At 38.6% G+C, this 21,085-nt stretch overlaps 2 protein-coding genes and 2 non-coding genes across 5 annotated transcripts; all 4 read right to left on the bottom strand.

The window, feature by feature from the left end:
- Window positions 1-494: 494 nt before the first annotated feature.
- On the bottom strand, window positions 495-5,603 carry LOC118228431 (anti-apoptotic protein NR13-like). The gene is made up of 3 exons (XM_035419954.1): window positions 5,525-5,603; window positions 3,641-4,053; window positions 495-1,957 (listed from the first exon to the last, which is right to left on the bottom strand). Exons 2-3 carry the CDS (start codon window positions 4,046-4,048, stop codon window positions 1,835-1,837), a joined length of 531 nt encoding a protein of 176 aa, XP_035275845.1. The 5' UTR covers window positions 4,049-4,053; window positions 5,525-5,603; the 3' UTR covers window positions 495-1,834.
- Window positions 5,604-7,689: 2,086 nt separating this feature from the next.
- LOC118228524 (guanine nucleotide-binding protein subunit beta-5) lies at window positions 7,690-20,048 on the bottom strand. 2 transcript variants are annotated; one of them, XM_035420098.1, is made up of 12 exons: window positions 19,593-20,048; window positions 19,056-19,167; window positions 18,182-18,318; window positions 14,582-14,623; window positions 14,107-14,183; window positions 13,604-13,736; window positions 11,179-11,322; window positions 10,942-11,033; window positions 10,551-10,599; window positions 10,108-10,204; window positions 8,685-8,851; window positions 7,690-8,454 (listed from the first exon to the last, which is right to left on the bottom strand). In XM_035420098.1, the coding sequence occupies exons 1-12, from the start codon at window positions 19,626-19,628 to the stop codon at window positions 8,443-8,445; spliced, it is 1,098 nt and encodes a 365-aa protein (XP_035275989.1). In that variant the 5' UTR covers window positions 19,629-20,048; the 3' UTR covers window positions 7,690-8,442. The 2 variants fall into 2 exon arrangements, with proteins under 2 accessions (XP_035275989.1, XP_035275987.1); XM_035420096.1 differs by lacking the exon at window positions 19,593-20,048 and adding an exon at window positions 19,340-19,527.
- trnar-acg lies at window positions 15,302-15,374 on the bottom strand. Its single transcript has one exon. It is a non-coding gene; the product is annotated as a tRNA-Arg (tRNA).
- On the bottom strand, window positions 20,027-20,099 carry trnar-acg. Its single transcript has one exon. It is a non-coding gene; the product is annotated as a tRNA-Arg (tRNA).
- Window positions 20,100-21,085: the final 986 nt, after the last annotated feature.

Raw genomic sequence — 21,085 nt, 5'->3', positions numbered from 1 at the left:
GAAAAAAGGGTTGGCTTCTCTCAGCATTTCACAGCTCAGATATTCAGTAAGAAAAACATGCAGACAGGACATATATAGCCTATATGGCACCAATCACCCTGGTATTCATGACCAATCACCTGACTGCCCATTTCCACGAGACAAGGGAAAAGACGTCATTTACTTGTTTCATGTGATTTTACTGCACACTCAACTTCGTCACATGACTGTTGTTCATTTGAACACCGCACAGTGGAAACACGACTCAGATCAGATAGCACGCTAATCATGTCCAAGAGAGAACAAGACACAGCAGAATGCCATAAATGTCCTAAATAAAGGCTTTAACCACTTAATGTGGTCCAATGCACATTATATCAAGTAAAGAACTTGACAAAAATATGTTAAAGTCCAGTTTTTTTTTGTTTTTTTTTAAACAAACATAGAACATCTTGAGACTGCCATAATACATACATGCTGTAGCTAGGTCATCTGAAAAATTGAGACAAACAATATTTATGTTTGCATTCATATTTTTATTAAGAAATGGTGTTTAATAAATAAATAATGTGATGCAAAAATATAATGTTTATATGTTGAATGTTGCCTGAGGAACATTTAATTTTGGTCATGATAAAACTGCTGTTCAATTACACAAAAAAATCTTGACATTTTACAAACGAGCACCTCCGATGCTACTGTTGACTATTAAACCACAGTTCGTTTTCTGGGTTGTTTTAAAATATGATTTCAGGTTTAGTGCGTGTTTCCAATTGGCCTAGACTGTTTTCGTGAACAATGAAGGATATGTTACATACTTAGAGTAGTTTCTGACAACCTGCACTAATTTTGGTCCACTTAAGGAAACTGACACACAGCTTCTTGCATCTACACTACTACACAATTACTACTGAAAAGCTTAAGAACTGAGAAGGGAGGACCTACCAGAACAATATTACAAACTGATTTTTAGATTTATTACAGTGAATAAAGGCAATAAAAGTAAACTGCTCATATGAATAGCCTCTGGAAACACAGTACTGCTGAACAAGCTGCTTTTTAAGTTGCTTATTTTATTTTCCTGATTTGGCTCAGAAACTCCCGAATGCCCCTATACCCACCACTAAAAAGCTGGCAGGTCAACAGAAACTTTTGCAAGTATCCAAAATATCCTTCCTCACCCAAAAACTGTCCGGGCCAACAAAAAGCATACACCAAAATTAGAATGACCTCAAAAAACAGAAAGTGTACTATGCCTTGAAGAACAAACTACACATGATTTCCAAAAAAAGATGTAACAAAATAAGTCAAGTAGCTTGTAAACAACAAATGGGCTTGTTTACATTTTTTATTTCATATAAATATATTAATTTGTAATTTTATTAAACTAAAAAAAAGTTTCCATACATTTAAAATCTGTCAATCACTCCATATACGAATTGCAGCCAAAGGAAAAAAAAAAAAAGGTAAGAGTGTCCCTTAATTTTGATGTTAATGTTTGATCTATGTGGGTGCAAGCACAAAAATACAAACTATAGGGTGCTCTGAATTAGAAATTTCGGACCCAGTGCTTTCAAATATGTAAAATACAACATTCATTTATGATAGAAAATATGCCAATTACAAAAGTGAGGAAAGAACTGAATATATCTTACAATAGCAGTCCTTTCCTTACTTAGTCTTCCATTATCTGGCTATGCAACAATGCAGTGCTGTAAGTACTGAACCAAACCTACTGGTAAAAATCCCATGAAATGAGCACCTGTGATCATGACTTCAAAAAAAAAAAAAAGTTTTGAAATGTTAGCAACCAATTCTTGTAAGATAAGGAGGAAAATAAAAGGGATATTCTACACTAGCGCACAAGGAGAAAAGTCAGCCCTGCAATCCCCACACCGGCTGCAGCGAACAGTGCAGTCTTCATGGACGATTCCTGGCTCACCTCCCCTCTCCTGCGGAAAAACTTGTTGAATCCCTCCTACAAAAGAGACATAGCAAACAGGATACAGTAAATACAAGCAGCAAACTATGAGTGAAAACTTGAAAAAGGTTAAGATATCCTACATTTCAGTGCTAAAACAAACAAAAACAAGTCACCACAGTGTCTTCTTGAAGCAAACTGTTCCATGTCCCTTGTGTCAAGGAAAGTACGGTATATCAATATCAGCCCTTCACACCTTGACTACTGTAATTAATGTTCACTTTCTCTGCTTTCCTACACCCATCTTTTACCTATGTCACTTAGTGACACCAGAATCGATTCAAAACCTTACAGAAAATATTAAAAAGCAGAGGTTGTGGAAGCAGAATTACAAATAAAAACTATAACTAGTGTTTCTTCAGCACACTGACAGACTAAGTTGAAAAGGCAATTGTAGTTCTTAACACATTTGCTTTCATTTGAATACATTTTAAATTAAAAACCAAGAATATCCACAGCAGGAACAAGGGAGACAGGTGTTATTGGTAACTATTTAATTTCTTTTCCAAACATCCAAAGAATAATTTGCCCAATTCAGAAACTGCACAATATTTATACAGTGGCACTTCAGAGGTGTAACATGCTGTTGCGTTTCTTTTTTTTTCATTTAGGTGGTGAGAATGTGCCCTTGAATTCTATTGCCTTTCATGCTATATTCATGGAGGGATTATACTTCAGCCACTGAAACCAACCCAGTTTTTAAATAAAACATCCAGCACTGCATTGATGTTTTGTTTTGAGCAGTTGGCTTTTGTGAGAAGACCTAGAGGAGCAGCTGCAAGTGGTGCTTCTGTGATCATTCATCAGTAGGTGTGTGAACTCTGGTAAGAAAAGACCCCCCAAAAAATTAAAGCTTTGGTGCAAGTTACAACAAGAAAGCTAGACTACACATGCCCACATAACCTAGCATATGTTTGCATATGCTACTTAGTGCAAGAGCTGTTCCTTTCATCTCATCTACAACCACTGGTGCCAAGTTTCTGAATGAGCAACCTGCATTCCTTTCGGGGAATCATATTACTGGAAGGCTATACGCCCTTCATATGGCTGTGGTGCACAAGGTAAATGTTACTTATGCCCGCCAGTGGTCTGTTACATGCTCCCAATTTTTTTTTAAATATAATGTTTTATACAGAGATACTTCCCAATGTTTTCAAGAGATTAAGTCACTATGATTTCTGGAAAGCTATCCCTAATGCAGAAAACGGTTTTACAATGTTTAAAAGGTTCACGCAACACACACCTCCTTCAACAAAAAGTGTGTGGGGGGATGTACATTTACTACAAATAATGCTTTAATGATTTCAGAATCTGAAACAAATTGGATTAGGGAAACTGCTTTATAGTTTTACTAGAATTTCCTTTAAAACTCGGAATGCCAGAAGACCAGTTTCAATGCACCCAAAGCATTCCTGAAATTCCATGGTTTGTACCTCTCTAATTTTAAAATAGACAAGATTGCCGCTAAAAAAAGACGTCTAAATTAGAGGTTGTGTGTTTGTGACTGAAGGGTTTCTCCCAAAGTTGAGCTGCGGAAGCTTTAATTCAATAACACATGTTTCATCATTTCTAAAATAAATATGGACAGCTTTGAGTCTACTTGACTTGGAATATACACTATTAAAATAAACGTTACCCCGGCTAAGTTGTAAAGCAACGACCAAATATATTTCTACTTACCCAGCCTTCATTTTGGACCAGCCAATCTTGTTGTTCCCTTCCAAGGTAGTCAGCAATAGTCTCCGCAAGTCTTCTGCTGCAGTCTTTATCCTCTCCTCGGGAGTACAGTTCCCTTGCCAGGACTCCCGTGAAAGTGAAGAGAGACACGACCCTTCCCCAATTTAATTTTCCATCTCCTACTAGCTCTACCATCACCTTTTTCAAACTTGTGCTGGGCTCCGGTCCACAAGCCCCCAGGAACGTTTGCAGAAGAGAGTGGAATCTGCATTGGTATTTCTGCTCCATTTCGCTGGCGAGGTGGCGCATAGCTTCGGCTTGCTCGCTGGGAGGTGTCCTTTTGTTTCCAACACAGAAGTCGATGTAATCTTCTGCCAAAATCAAAGTTTCTTTCCACAACCAACTGGACATTTTCCCTAAATCAGCAGGGAGAAAACGCATGTAATTAATGGCTGGGACTACGGGAAACGATCATAGCTTGCTAATGACTGTACTTACCTACCGCTAACAAATCTACTGACCACTGCATTAACATTAGGTTTACAGTTAGACTATCTACTCTAAGTCACATAAAAGCTGGGAGATAAGCGTTAAGACCAGAAAAGTAACGGTAGACGCTGCCATTGCACGGTGCATTTTTGTCTCTGCAAAAACGGTTGTCTGACAAAGGCCATAGCCTAAGCGTAAAAATTAATCTGGATGCATTTCAGTCAAAATGCCAAAATTATTCTTAAATTTGCTGCATTTAACGTTCAGCTCATGCTAACGTTCGCCCGTTTTACTTTTCGCAATGTTTATTTAGCGAGATAACTGAGGACTTTTTAGTGTCAGCAAATGTATCCAGCAAATGTAGAAAAATAGAGTTAGACTATTTTTCTAGCGCAGCCGCTTAGATTATTTTACTATCTAACCAAGTAGAATCAAGTTCAGCAAACGTCAGTCTAGTCGAGACAGACAGAACGTCCTATGGTTTAACAAAAAATACGTGGACACTACGTTAATGCTCGCTGTTGGCTAAGACTAGGTACCAACCTCACCTGAAAAATAAAATAGCTTTAACCCATATTGAGATAGCTAACATCAATTAGCTAACTAATAATAGTACCCAAATGGCTTGAAGTTGGACCGGCACCAATGTCTGGGTTAAAAAATTAAGGCGAAACAGGCTCATCCACGTAGATATTGCGCTTGCATACTTGACAACTTGGTCAACATTTCGACGTTAATTTACATGTAATGTTGGCTAAAGCAACCATTCGAAATAATATTCATAATATTAACCGAGGAGGTCAGTGGTTTGTCGTCCATTTTAAACAATGTTAAAGCAAAGCACGGCGAACAGTGTAGTCGCTAACGTTAGCTAGCCAAGCTTACAAGGTTGGAGCTAGAGCTAGTGGTATAATCAGCAACATTTGTAGACTATGGACTAAAGAGGATGTACAGCTTGTAAAGCATTGCAACTGAAACATCAGGAAATACCAAGTACCAACAGGCAACCGTAATATTACAAATAGCTAGCTATACCAAGTGTACCTAGCTTACTCACTTTGGCCAGATGATTAACATTGGTCAATTAGCTACGTGGTCTGCAAGCAAACTTACACTGGTGCGATATTCAATACAGCGAAGCTAGCTCGGTGGATTTTCATCTGTCAATGAACTGAGACACAAAGCCTTGGATGGCATGCCACAAAGACTAGAGCTAACGTTAGCGAGTTCACACAGACTAGCTAAATACTGTCAAACAGTCGATTTTAACATATTTAACTACGCCGGCAGGCTAATTTGACACCGAAAACGCTATGCTATGAAAACTACTTTAGAACATCATGTCACAAAGCTATACAAAAGAAATGCAATTTTTACATAAAACGAAATGAAACTCACCCTCCCAGCGATGATAGCCCTTTCTCCTCGGACGGATTGGAAAGGATAGCCTTTTTCAAAAAAAAAATCTCACTTCCTGTTCCTCCTCCCGTTACGTCACAGAAAGGTTCATGCGGGTACTTCCCGTAATTTCCATCCGCTTGCTTTCCTTTTTGTGTTGCCGTTATGCTTTGGTAATCCCCAAACTCAGTCAAGCCCAGTTGATACAAAATAAAATAAACTGTAATAAAACGGTAAAATAATTAATTTCGTTAACTGAATTGATCGGAGCGAGAGACAAAAAATACAGTCTCTATAGCTCTTGTTATGGTTTCGACTAAGGCCATCTTATATGTAACATTAGTAATTGATTGTCGCATACTACACTTGTAGAAATCAAAAAGTAGCCCTTTATTACTACATATTAACGCGCGTACAAATTGATGGGGCAATGGTTATTGACTAGAATATTGTGGTATGGATTAGGAAGGTCACTGCCGTGTTATTCCTGAAAAAAACGTACACCAACTCCAAGGTGATTTAGACAAACATGATACTCCAGTGTCGTTAGAAGTAGCCTATGTAATTCTCACTGCATTTATACGCAGGCGAGCTGTGTACATATAAACCATGGACCTTTTTTAAATATGTAGGATCATCAAATAGCATAACCCTCAAATAATTCTCTGATCAATAATACAAACCATGTATTGAACAACTGTGGACTATTTCTATTGTGCATTGACACAGTACTACACAATAAATCCATTCACCGTAGCCTAACAGGCATACTGTCCCCATTGTTTTAGGCAAATCTAATAATTCAAACATCTCAAGCTTATGAATAGTGAAACAACAAAACAGTTTAGTGCTCGTTTTTTGGAGTCTCTCCTTGCCTGCGTTTGGGTCCTGCAGGTGGGGCTGACTGAGGACCTTATTTCTGATCATGCACATGTCTACCTGACACCCCAGAATGAATAAAATCCTGAAGAAACTGCAGTGCTACATATTCCATTTGACTCTGAAACTCTTTTTAACACTCCCTTGTTATTTTAGAATTTGCAGCTTCCATGTTTTGCTTCCAGTTTAAGTATTGTGTTGGTACTTTTCTGTTGTAGGTTACAGGTGGTCAGGCAGTTTCTTTTATTTTTTGTTTTAACACCTTTTTAGATAGTTAGGCCAGAGTAGGGAGAGTATTTGCCGGAAAACTCACTCATTTTCATTTGCCCCAGTAGGAAGGTTTAGAACTGTGGTTTCGTTTAGATAAAAAGTAGCCTAGCTCTGGCCTGTCTACAGCCTGTGTCTACATCCTATAAACCTATGTATGGGTAATGGGTTCTGTTCTGTTTTTCTTTTTTTGTCTTATGTACACATAAATATATTATATTATATATAGATACACACACACACACACACGCGCACACACACACACACACATATATATATATATATATATATATATATATATATATATATCACAGTACAGGCCAAAAGTATTGGACCTGTGTTTGTTTGTAGAGAATTCATTTCAAATATGTGCATTTATTGAATAACAAACCAAACTTTTTTTCAGTTTCTACCTATAATAACACAAAAAGGATGAGTTTTACATAAAAAATAATTACAGACATGGCTTTCTTAAAAATAACCTCCTTTGGTTTTAATTACAATAAAACAAAGTGTTAGAAGTCTATCCAATCATTTTGCAAATGGGAGAATGGGAGAGATGTTGAGGTGTAGTTAAATTGAGTGAAATCTTATCTACCTTAAGTTTTTTTAAATCACAGATAGCAAAATACCATTGGCTTTTAGTGTAAGTAAAATAGCCCCTAAAGTTGCAAGTTGCAAAAAGTCATATTTTTATATTATTGTAGGTAGAAATGGAAAAAAATAGTTTGTACTTTGGATTTTTATTTTAAAAATGAGCATATATTAAAATATATATTAATATAATATACCTAAAGTATTTTTATTTTTTTACTACAGTTGGCCAATACTTTTGGCCTGTCCTGTATACAATTATTAATTATTATAATATAATAATTATTAATATAATTAACAACAATAACAAAAAGTATATTATTATTATTACTATAATAACACCTTTTTTTCATCTGGAATCCCAGTCAAAGGATAAGAGGGAATGCCTGCATACAATAGGTTTATTCACACAGACACATACAAGATTATGCTGCTAAATGTTCATTTATTTAGTATGAGTGTTTGTTTATTTTCACATAATACAAGGGTAAAATATTGACTTAATAGGGATCTCCAGTAGAATCCACATAATACAGAGCGTGGGCAGTCCCGCAGATATTGATGTCTTTCTCTTCACTTAGAGCATCACAGAGACACCATGTTTGCATGTTCTCATTTTTGCCCTCAAATGAGTTACTGAAATCTTACACCCTCCAATAAGAACTAAAATGTGCTTCTTAATGTTTTTGCAAACGCTGTAAAACACATAATCCAATATAATTCATTACCTTTCGTACAACAACTATTTCACACCTGACATATTCTTTCTTTTACACCACAGAATTACAGCAATTGACGATGACTGTTTCTGAGCTTTTAAAGGGGCTTTAAAATAATGAATATCCCAGGACTGCAAATTAACTGTTGAAAATATATGGTTCTTATTCCAAAAAAGAAATTCCTGCATATAGACAGAAATACCTGTATATGAGTGAGAGGTAAGAGTGCCACTGTTGTAATGTGTAAAACTTAATGTACGTTGAGGAGTGTGCTCAGTCCAAGGAACTGTGCATGTGCTTATAAATTTAAACAACATCCAATCTCTACACATGCTTGTCTACAAAGTGGACTTCCTGTGCATATCCAGAGACATTCCTTTATGCCTTTACAGTGACTGTGCATCCTGGTTGACTAATAGAAATCTGCAAGGTCTGGATCCTTGTCCTCAGTGAAACTGGTTAAGCCCAGATCTGGAATGATAATAAAAAAAGTGTTAGAGCTTTTTCAAAAAGAAACCAAGTAATAAGGCCAGATGCCCTAAGAGGAATACACACTCAAAATTTTCCCTTTTCTGAATGACCCTACATGGACATGACTAAAGTTAAAGTGCTGCCCCTTCACTTGGACATCGACTGATCCCATGTCCCCCGTCAATGCTGGTAGCACCACAGATATCCAGAAGATTCTCCCTTTTTCTCACCCTAAGAGTATGGTCCCAGGATCCAGAGCAGAAAGCTGTTCCATCTGGGGAAACACGGAGGGTGCTGACACGATTCTCATGTCCGAAGAGGATTGACACTCTAGTTCCTTTCAGCACATCCCACACGTTGATGGTATAATCATTGTACCCACCAAATAGAAGGCGACCTAGGAAAGAAAATCATGCAAAATATCTGTGTTGTTGTGAAATGAAACACAGGGCCCAAACGTAAACCTGCCAAATATCCGCAGACAACATAGAGAGTGCTTTATTTCTACATCATGTATTTAGGTTGTGTCTTTGGGGGGAATATACTGTATTATATTTCAGTGGGTCCCATGAAACGGACTAAAGATTGTAGCTAAATTCCATGCTGCACTGGAAGTCCCCAGAATATAAATTTTTCCTTATTTTTTTTTTTTTTGGAATTCCCCTTTCAACTGGCACTTCCCCCATTTGCCCTTTGAGATTTACATGCATCCCATTCACCCAGCTGGACTTCAGTTAAAAAACAGAAGACAAATGAAAGTGGGACACTCTAGTTCTCTAAAAAAAAAGTTCTCATGAAAGCCCTTCTTTCCCTGCCTGGTGCACCATCACCACAGGGCCCTTTGGACAGTACTGTCTCATTATATGCAATGTAATGAAAATATAAGCAGCATGAGGAAGTTCTGCCTTTGAAATGATACACAGAAGTGTGTATTCAAAAGTGTTTTGGCTTGAGACAACTGAGGAATGGAGACAAGTTTTCGTAAAACGATTCAATTAATGGGTCCCTCTACATTGAGATAAATTAGCTAAGAACAGTTATTTTCTGTTTCAGATGCACTGTACATCGTCCTGTCCTTCAACAGGATGAGCTGGCTGATGCTTATCAGTGGTGAGTGCAAGTGCACCTGAACAAACAGAAAACTAAATAATGTAAAACATTATTTAAGGAGTGGCGATACTTGTTATTGACTACATACTTCAGGACTAATTGGACAGCTAAAGAGAAGATCAAATTAAATGACGTTGTATGTAATCAGCTGACTGTTGGACTTTGAACGATGTGCTGTTCAGTATTGAGCTAGAGGAGTCATCTCTTGTCCAGTGTGGTCATTTTGTGACCAAAAGCATGTTCAGGCTTGCTCATATGGACCTAATATCGACATGCTTATACAAGTGTACAGGCAAGGGCTGTGAAGTGCGCTACTTTACTTATTTGGTTCAGATGGGATCCTTTTAATATCTTATCATTTATGGCAACACATCAACTAAGATGACTGTATTTAGGAAAAGTGTGTTTATTCATAGGAACTTCAAAACAAGCTGGGAGGACGTAACAAGGCTGTCATGTTTCAGGACTTAAAAATCAACTGGCCAAACAAAGTATAGTGAGAAGCAGATGCAACATTCAGAACTGCTTTAATACAACCCTTACCACTGAGAGAGAAGTCAACACTGGACACTCCAAAGATGATGCTGTCTTTAGAATAGATCGCTACTTCCCTGTCTGCGCGGAGGTCAAAAAGACGACACTAAAAAAAAAACATTAAAACGTTTTGGGGGGATTTTTTTTGGGAAGAGGTAAATTCACCAGACAAATTAAACATACTTTTCAGTTTCAAGCATGCAGGTCTCCGAGCAGACACTCATAAAATGGTCAGTAAAGTTAATTAGCATTACCATTAGCGATTACAGATTTCAATAAATCAATCCTCCCACTTGGTAAGTTCAACCACTCAGTATGATAGTACAGGTGGTACAGTTCAACTTAATGATCTATACAGGGAAAACACACCAGCACACCAGCGGTCTTACTGGTTTACAATAAACTGAAATCAAATGGTGTTTAAAAATGATCAAATAATAAAAAGAACTCACAGTGGCATCATCTGAGCCAGATGCAAATGCATCTCCACTGGGATAGTACCTAGTGAAGGAATAAAGACAACAATTTAAAAAACTTCCTCTGCCTGGAGTCAGTAGTTCCTGATGTAGTAGCCTGGTATCAGATGACTGCTACTTGTCAGCTGATATCAGGCTACTGTATATTATCAAAGTGAGATGAGAAATAGAAATGAGAAAATAGAAAATATACGCACATTGTTTTATGAATGAGAAATATAATGCATGAGATCAGAGGTGCCTACAATCTGCTCTCATGTCAATCATTTTTAAATGTGATTCTTAAATGAGTGCGGTTGATATGGATTGGCCGCCCTGGGACAGACGCATATCGATATTCCAGTTCCAGTTCTCCATGTGAACTGACCTGACACTGTTGATGTCTGATTCGTGGGTTTCAAAGGACTGGATGCACTGCCCTGAGCGCATGTCCCACACATTGGCCTTCTTGTCGCAGCCCTGCAGGACATAAAAAAAAGCTCACTCGACCTTTCTCATCGATAAGCAACCCAGCAAAGAGGAGCAACGGACAAAGGCATTTGCTGGATGGTAAAATGGAGCACATGTGCAATGCAATTTAAGGGTAGAGGGGGACTGTCCTTACTCCTGAGACAAAGGTGTTGCCTGTCTCTGAGGGGGCCAAGTCTAGGCAGAGGACATCTGCAGCGTGGCCATGGAAACTCTGCAGCAGCTGCCCACTCTCCACATCCCACAGGGCACATGTCCCATCTCCGCTCGATGTCAGAATCTGCAATGTTACAACATACCTTTTTCATTACCTTTCAGGAACACACACACACCCGCACACAGGTTGCATAATACAGGCTTCATCACACATACACTTGATGCATCAATACAGTCTCTATACATATCAGGGCCTCATACGCATACATACTTATATGTTCTTTGTGTTTGCCATTTCTTAATTACACAGAAAATTATTAAACTACTATTAAATCTATATCCGAATATATTTTTGAGCACGTTTTTAACGATCGTGTCATTCTCATACTTTCCTCTAGTTGTAACATTGAGAAGGGAGGTAATTACAGTTTCTCTTATGTCAATTGTAATACATATCCATAGGCATAAACCAGATAGCTAATTTGATTTGACTTGTACGTGAGCCATTTTTCTTGGTCTTCTAATATCCGTCAATTCTTCTTTGCTAACGAGTGGAATTTTGAGTGATGTTCGGAATTTTTCTTTCGATAAATAAACAATAAAACAAATTCGATAAAACAAATTCTTTATACCACACCTTACAGATCTTGGTGAAGATCTACATGTAATATTCTCGTCGTTCAAACTAGGTTTCCCGGTGACCTAGCTACCAGAAAACATGTACGCTACCTGGCTGTAGCATTCTATTCTAGCTCTTGGAGATTTAGAATCCACATGGCGCATGTCTCTTCTTTTCAGGTTTTAATGGCATATTGAGCGCTGCAAAGCGTTTTACCGCCACCTACTGGAAACCGAAATTTTCATCCGGTCAACAACAAAATCTGTTAGGCCAGACCATCCAGATGCATGTCTGCTTTTCACTTTAATAATAAAAAAAAAAAACACCCATTCGAAAATCATGTCCTTCAAACTATGTTTCCCTGTGACTTAGCCACCGGAAAACATGTACACTGACAGCAGGTTAGCGCGCTGTGGCATACCATTCTAGCTGCTGGAGATTGGGAATCCACAAGACTAGTGTCGCCTTTTTTCCCCAACGAACTTCTGTTCTGCCATAACCACGTCCCTTGGCTGTTGAGTGACTTTTTCCCAAACCAAACACGCGGTAGGCGTATGCTGTGCAGTTCCATTGCTATAATATATTGAAAAGTTGCTATATAAATGTCTCACTCAATACTTATCTCGACTCATCGCTTGACACTTTTGATACTACACTAACCAGTTTGCTGTCATGCTATGGTCAGCGTTGTGCCAACACCGCCTACAAACACACATGTTGCGAGAGAACCTGGCAACAACTCGCAGGGACGGGAGTTTCCACCAAAAGCAACTAGCCAGCGTGCGTGAATTGGTATTGCAGTTCTCCCTTGTGGACACTAGATAGGGTTCCATCTACAAAGTTTTCATTATTTTAAAATGCTTTACATTTTGTTACCATCATAGCCAGAACAAATTAGTATGTATAGCATTTTATATGAATGTAATTCAAATATGAATATATTTTGGGGGAAAAGTACAGTGGATGAAGAACCTCTGACTTCACTCTCAAAAAGAATGTGTCATATCCAACACGCTTTTTGTTATCACTTTTGTGTTACTTTCAACACATTTTGTGTCAAAGTTACTACGTTTGTATTAAAAATCTACAATTTATGTGTCACAAAGGGAGACTTTAACAGGTTGTGTTGTAAGTAACATAAAATATGCTTACTTTATGGTATATGTTGTTTTAACACATCTGTTTTGAGAGTGTTCAGTTGTCTTTTTAAAGTCTTTCTAATTTACAGTTAAGATACAGCGTTACAAAAATCCTGTTCCAATTAATGCATATATGTTTTAAACAGGGACTTCAGTTATCCTTCAGATAACTGCTGCCTAGAGTCTATAAATAGATATGAACTGGTAGGCCATCACATGTGACTCTGGAGCTTCAAAGGGGGTTGGCTTAATTGTTATGAATTATTCAAAAGCGCGCAGATCTGTTCCTCTGGTACATTTAAAGTAGTGTTTGTTTTCGAATGGAAGAGTTCTGTGGACTTGCTGCGTAAAGATTCAACAAGCTCTGCCTTCTTTAAGGGACTCCTGCTTGTTCAACATGCCTCAAGTGCTTCTATAATCACACAAAATAACATACACAAGTAGAAGTGACAAAGTGACAGCATCTGTGTAATACATTTGGAACTTTTCTTTCAGTGAGTTTGATAAATGGCTAGCACAGTCCTGAATCAGTCCAGTAACTGTGTGTGGGTGCGTGTGTATGCGTGTGTGCTATAAAGTGTATTTGTTTGTGTTTTGGGGTTGTAGTATTTATTTTCCTCAATTGAGTAGTCTCAAGGCAGCCTCACCTGCATGTCAGAGTTCGTAAAGCTGCATGCTGACAGATAGTTGGTGTGCATGGCCACAGACTTCTTCTTGGCAGCCAAGTTCTCATTCTTGTCCAGAGACAGAGGGTACACAGAACACTTGTTGTCCAAACCTCTGAAAAGACAAAGGAGCAGGTATGAGAATTGAAATAAGGATGAAGGTTCCTGATGTTCCTGTTCTTAAAAAAGAAATTAACCAACATGTATCTAGTCCTTACTTGTAAGAAATATTTTTAATGCACTTTTTAGGTATATGTCCATGCTGATAACCTTTTTCTCAATAAATTCATTTCACACAAATCAAAGCTGCACAAGATGGCTGTTAGAAGAGCTTGTTAATGGAATGTGGCTTTCCATGAAAACAGTTTCCAGAGGGAAGACTGAGTAGGTTTAGCCATTAGAGATGGTTCTTTAAGCCAAGCTGCTGATAATCTGATGTGTGCAGATGGGAATTTACACTAGGACCTAGGAGGAGGGGCACTCACCCACAGGCCACTGCACAGCCAGAGGGGGCGTAAGCACATGCCATCACCCAGGTGCAGGGCATGGTCACTGCATGTTCCTGTTAAACACACAGAAACAAACACAGACGCGCACGCACACACACACACAAACACAGTGAGCACTCCTGAACTGCTCCTGGTCCCAAAACAGACTTGATACTGTAAGCTCACTAAATATGCTTTACTTTAAACATGCTAGAGATCATTCAACTAGATAGGTTAGGTACTAGATAGGTTTAATAGAAAAAAGCCCTTAGCATGTATTAAAGGTGCTCTAAGAACATTGTTTTTTTTCTGGTTGACAACATCATGTCTGGTCATTTTTTTAATGTATTATTATACATGGACTAATTCATTTTTTCCCACACATAGTGGCCTTAAAAAACATAGGTGACACAGTGACAGGTGATACAGATGAAAATGACACACATGAACATTGACATTTGCTTAGGGTTACCTTATTCGTTGTGAAAGCATCCCATACAATCACTTTTCCATCCTAAAAGAAAAGTAAAACTTAATTGTCAAGGACAATGTTTTTAAATATTGTTTTTATGATGAAAACTATACGAAAGTATAGACATATGTTTTCATTATATAAGCAAGTACAGTTGCAAGGGGAGGAAATATAACCTTGTTAAATGTAAATAATTTGCAACCTTAGAATAGCCATGTACAACCTTTATCAAAATAGCTTTTTAAGTGAGTCAATACATTTGATGTGTTTATGTAATAAAAGGAAGGTTTTCAGAATGGCATTTTCTATCATTTGCTCAACTATATTGAATGAATGCCAAATTGAATGACAACATCCAACAATGTAAATACTAGACAAAAATACCCAAATGATGAAAAAGGCCATACATTTTCATGTTCATACTGTGATTGTATAGTACATGGCACCTTCTCATTATGGCGCAGGGGAGACAAATTCTGTCCTGCTTTTTGCATAAGGTCTGGCCACCCTCACACAAATAACTGATCACCCTTCTACTACTGTTAAACATAACATTAATGTATATGACTAAGTTCAAAGTGTTAAATTCAGTCTGTGTACCAATAAATACTTCCTCTTTCATCCGTTCAGTTGGAATTTAATTAAGTTTAATGTTCGTTCATTTAGCCCTTCTATTCTGCAAGACGATAAAGATTTTAAGAAAATTCGCAAAAATGAATCCGAGCCAGCCAGGAGTCGAACCTAGAATCTTCTGATCCGTAGTCAGACGCGTTATCCATTGCGCCACTGGCCCGTTGTGAACTGCTGTTTAATGTGACGAATTTCAACTAACCCTTGCAGAGAACGTAAAAAGTCCCTTTTTTCTATAGGCACTAGAACCATGGACAGAGGCTGCACATGTCCATATCTCGGATTTATTCGGTTGAATCTGCACTTTGTATTCATATCCAGCTGAATCAATTAAAGATTTGCACTTTAGAAAATGAAAGAACTGTAAGTTATCGAATTGAGTGCCAGTTCATTTAACCACCATCAAACCACACCGAAAATCAACTGACACACAAGGATGAAATTTGATTCTTAAGAATCTGTCGTCTCGAAAAAGCTCCAAGCGATTTAGAAGTCGAACAACTGTCTGCGTTGCATCAGATACGTTATTCATTGAGCCAAGGAAATAGCGCGTTGGGCTGCCAAAAATAGAAACGAGTAACCGAAAATGACTTCGCGATGACGTAGCCTACGTTAGAATACAACCGAGGGCACCGCAAATCACGCTTTTTCCCCCTTTTTTTTTTAAAGCTGGAAACTAAACGCCGTTAAAAAGTTAACAAACGATGTCAGGGGAATAAAACTATTAGTGTAACAGTACGAGTAAAATCGTCATATAGGCTATTAAAAGTGTCAATTTGCATATACAATATTTTTTTTATATTACAAAGCAGCTGCTTGAATAACACAAGTATAATTGTAAATGTCCAGCTTTTACCCGGTATGTTTCATGCTGTAAAGGAGACTACTTTGATTTTATTAATAAACTGTTATTGACTTAAACTTTGGAACAACAAATTTAACTTTACAAAGGACAAAATTCCCACAAGGCCCTCTAAATTTCAGCAAACGTGACCGAGCATTTCATGTACAGTAGCATAAAGTAACATCAACACTATTACAGTTGCCATTGTATTATATACTGCCCCTGTACAGTACTGTAAAACCATGATAGGTGACAGTTGCGTTTATATTTCATTTTTTTGGCATATCAAAAGAAATGGTCCCATCTAGTGCCACTATAGTGGCCTTAAAAAAACATAGTTGACACTGTGACAGGTGATACACATGAAAATGACTGATCAGGTGCATAATAAATAAATAAATATGTAGCAAGCTATAGGTATAGCAAACTAAGACATTTTACTTTCTTAGTGTGAGCTTGGTTATTTTGTTAGCTATATTATAGTATATATGACAGAAAATGGCCAGAGTTCAATCCAAATAGGTAGCTACAAAGGATCATTCAGAGAAATTAAATGCATAAAAACTGCTAAATTAACTCATAAAACAAGCCATTTAAAATGCCAGAGAAAATGCACTTGAAGGTTATAAATATATTTACCTTGTTGTTGCCGATGTAAATTAAGAACAGTTCTTCAGATTATATCGTCTACCGTGAACGTTATTTGGCTACTTTATTTGAAGCTGACAGTGACATGTATTACACACGCCAGGACAAGGTAACAAGCTTGCTGAAACACTGTTAAAATTAATACTTCTTTACATTTGGTAACGTTACCGTACTTATCCGTAGCTGGCCAGCTAGCTGGCAAAGTAAATTTGCTTGTCATAACTTCTTCCCAGTTATCATTCTGTGAAATTTTCAGTCATCTTAAGGCTACCTAACGACGCAGGAAAATAAAACAGCGATTTAACTCATTCAAGATTCGCACGTCTCTCAGCCCGACACACTCGAGCAAGCGATTGGTTAATTCTTGTTAAAAGCTTGGTGGACATACGCGCTCTGATTGGTCGCATCCTTCAATTCTTGGTAGCGATACGCGCACTGATTGGCTACCACCTTCCATTTTTGGTAGAATCTTCGTAGCGAACGGGGATATGATTGGATATTACTACCAAGAATTACAGAGACTCACGGCTTCCTCGGGGAGCCATTGCAACAAAAACGTCCTTGTTCAGCTAGTCTACCAGGGAACACCAAGAATTGTAGAAGATACCCCACGAAAACTCGAATCGAGATGCCACTGAGATGGTCACAAATTAGCCAAGCATGATTTCGTCATATCAACCAGATATTTGTCTCGGCTGTTAATGTGATAAGATGTTAAGAAGTCTAGAGGTTGCTGCTAGGTCTACGTTAGCTAGTTACAGATAACCGAAGACTGATACCCAGTCAACACATTTTTTAGTAACTTCAGTCTACCTGAATACAGTGAACTCAAGTTAGCTAACCTACTGTAAGTTAAGTGCAGTGTCATATGAGCTAGAAAGCAAAATATTAATGTTGCTAGCTAGCTAGTCTAATTTCTTTCTTGCTAGTTAATGTCATAGTTGGTACATTGACTTCTGTGTTGTTAGCTTGCCAGTTCGCTTTTTCTAACTTTCTCATACAATACTTTATGTGAACTCCAATACTATTGGCTTTTTGGTAAGTTCCTAGTATAGATATGGCTGCGATTGGTTACACTAATGTTAATACCGACGCGGTCCCTTATTGGTACGAGCTCTGATTGGCCATACGATACAACATACAATCGATTCCTGGTATATTCTTGGTTTAGGAAAGGATTTGATTGGATTTTAATGCCAAGCATTACAGGGAATAGCTGCTGCATTAGGGGTGCTATTATAGCCAGATTTATGAAATGTTAATACGACCCAAAAGCCTTGCACGCCAAAAATATTGACCTTTAAAAAACATATTTACAGACATTCAATGCCATTGTCAGAGGCAATCCATTACTACTGAATTAGGGAATCAAAACGAAACATAACATGTACCCAATTATCCCAGTGATCAGGATTCAGATTTGTGAGGGATCGCTTTCTGTACACAAGAGGGAATGCTCGCGCACAGCCTGGGCTCACCTGAGAGGAACTGACAATCCTTCGTTTGTCTTTGCACCAATCCATGCACAGAACTTTATTTCCGTGGCCCTTAAGCGTTCGCCTTGTTTTCATGACAAATTGTCCCAGCGCCTCCACCTTCTCTGCCACCTGATGCACTGATCAGAAGCAGAGACAAGGATTAACAATGCAACAGCAATTTAGCCATTCCACTCAAATATTTGTGTAACAGTTCTTACAATTTGTGTTCACTTTTGTCACATTGTATTACGTTTAGCATTACTAGAACCTGATAGCCTATCTAACGCGGTGCGATGGTAAACAATGTGGTACACATTGACAGACTACTTGATCGTTTTAAACAATCGGCCAATCATTCTCGCCAGTGTCTCTACAGACGCAAAATAATAATACCCCTTGGTGAGTTTGCAATAAGGACACTGTCAGTGCATTCATTTGAATAATCATTAAATGCTCACCCCTCTTGTATTTCCTGTCCATGGAGATGACAGAATAGAACATTTCTGAATAAAATATTTTTCAAATATGGTGATCAAGACTTTCGCCCGCAACCGTCAGTTTTACTCAGCTCAACAACCTACCATTTACCATTACCAATTTTAATCCACACGCATAAAAAGCACCGGTAGCCTATAATTCACAGTGTTCACTCCAACATCGAGCATTCGTTGGAATAACAAGGCAATAACCTACCTTCTCTAATCAAAGCGTTAGCCTATTATAAACCGAATCCGAAAATGATCTGTCACATACCCATACAATTTAGGCTACGATTTAGAAATGTTTTATGTTTTTCAGCTCGGTTGCCTTCATCATTACATCCTTCTGTAGAAGAGATGTGATTTGCGAGGGCCTTCTCATCCCCAGCACTCACGTTCAACATCGTGTAGTTTGGCTCTCTCCTCCTCCAGCTTCGTCTTCAGGTTATCCGACTCCGTTTTCAGTGTCGTCAGGGTCTCATTTGGCGCTAGTCCCTGACATGCCATCTTTAAAAGAAAAGTGAGGCGAAAGGAATAAGATGTTTTGTCGCGGACAGTGCTTGTGACAAGGTTCTGCCTTGCACTCGCAGCTGATGCAGCTGCAATGACGTCACTTGCACGACGCTGCTTTCAACAGCAAACAAGGCGAGCAGCAGAATAGGGTTGTTGTGGTACTTACAGTTTTCCTATTTTGGATATTGAGTTGATGATCAATTTCGCATGCAATTCCAGTGAGTTTGTTGAGTATATGAAATTCAGAAACGAATTCACTTTCTAGGGTTTGATATAGTCGATTAGGAGCATCTTCTGGGAACATTCATTCACTACAATCAGACGCGCAGTTATGTGTTTTGTATTAACTTAATTAATACTGAGCTGCATGCAATACATGGAACACATGCAATGGTATTCATAATATAACATCCCCTTACCCGAGCTCTTATTGGTGTAAGGGTTCGTGAAGGCATGTGTCGGCTGTCAGAACGTCAGCGCTCTGGACCTCTCTAAACGAGCGCGATAACAGTAGCTCTCTGAGCTATCTGGTACACTGCTGGCGTGTGAGATTAGGTCTGGCGTATCCGGTAAGCACCCTGCCGCTTACTAGTGCCGCGGACGATAGTCTATGAGGCTTTAAATTGGTTCACGGTGGTACAACGTTATTATCATGAGGGTGTTGTTGAACATGCACAAAAGCCCAAACGAATCACACGAGCGTCTCATCACCTAAGAGTATATACTTTATATAGTATATTTACATAATAAACATCCGTATTGAACTACCGGAACATTTCCTGAGCACGCTAGTGTTATAAATATTAGCCTGCAACGTGGTCCATTCGAACGAACAGTCTCGATGAAAAAGAATCGAGCCAGCCAGGAGTCGAACCTAGAATCTTCTGATCCGTAGTCAGACGCGTTATCCATTGCGCCACTGGCCCGACGTTCGGTTTTTCTGTCATCAAATGAAATCATAGTTAACTAGACCTGAAATCGAAAGTGATACCCTGGTGTATAAAGAAGCATAATTAGGGAATGTTTGTTCAAGGTGTGATCTCCAATGGTGCAGTACAGCTGTGTTGTGATAAAATGGACTGTAGATTCGGGTGATGGGGCAGGTTCCTACCTCCTCCACACACAGGGAGCAGTAATTGATTGGTTCATTCTTCAGGTAGATGTTCATCAGAGGCTTGGTCAGGGAGCACTTATCGCAAGGGCCGAATGTAACGGCCAGGAAAGTTTGGTCACACATCTTGGGGAATGGTTACACACTTAGTCCTGAAACAGGAGGGGGAAAAATACAAAATGACATACAGTGTCATTGTTGTGACACTCCATGAGTGTTAATTGCTCCCCCTTGTGGAGAAACTTCAGCCTGCTGAACGTCCATGAGGTGCTTCACGTCTGAAAGTCTCTATAAAATTTTCCTCCCATGACACTGCTTCAACATGGAACACCTTAGAACAATCAAAATAGTCTGAATGTGAAACACACGATTAACAAAAAATATAACTTTCTGAATTATGCTCAAAACATTATCTTTGTCACAGATAAATACTTTGAGCCAACCTGAAATCTTTCATGTGCTATTTTTAATGCGCATTTGTGTACATGTCAATTTGATTGCACTCAGCACTGAATCCACTTGCTATACATCACTGCAGCACTGAATCCATTTGCTATATAATACCAGGCCTAGAGTCGTTGGTCTAAAATAAAATGACCAGTTCTCTAGATAAAGAGAAGCATGCACCTCATACTACAGTGATGGCCCTTTCCCCACTGGTCTCTTTCAGCACACTGTGGTCTGCTAGTGAGCTGACAGCTGTATATGGGATAAGCAGGGTATAATCTCCTGGGCAGCCCGATAAGGATCAGGCCGTCGCAGCACAAGCAAAAGGCAGTGTTCCTATTCTGGGGGAATCCT

The sequence above is a fragment of the Anguilla anguilla genome, chromosome 5 (assembly GCF_013347855.1).
Source record: "Anguilla anguilla isolate fAngAng1 chromosome 5, fAngAng1.pri, whole genome shotgun sequence".
NCBI lineage: Eukaryota > Metazoa > Chordata > Actinopteri > Anguilliformes > Anguillidae > Anguilla > Anguilla anguilla.
The sequence above is the reverse complement of the archived record's forward strand: the minus strand, read 5'-3'. Positions and strand labels throughout refer to the sequence as shown.

Excerpts from the sequence above, each read along its gene's own strand:
- LOC118228431 (XM_035419954.1), bottom strand. The coding sequence starts at position 4,048 with ATGTCCAGTTGGTTGTGGAAAGAAACTTTGATTTTGGCAGAAGATTAC. Across the intron at positions 1,958-3,640 it reads TGGTCCAAAATGAAGGCTGG|GAGGGATTCAACAAGTTTTT; the intron begins GTAAGTAGAAAT and ends TCTCTTTTGTAG.
- LOC118228524 (XM_035420096.1), bottom strand. The coding sequence starts at position 19,477 with ATGTTCCCAGAAGATGCTCCTAATCGACTATATCAAACCCTAGAAAGT. Across the intron at positions 11,034-11,178 it reads GCAACACCTTTGTCTCAGGA|GGCTGCGACAAGAAGGCCAA; the intron begins GTAAGGACAGTC and ends TATGTCCTGCAG. Across the intron at positions 8,852-10,107 it reads TGTTGACTTCTCTCTCAGTG|GTCGCCTTCTATTTGGTGGG; the intron begins GTAAGGGTTGTA and ends TTTCTTTCCTAG.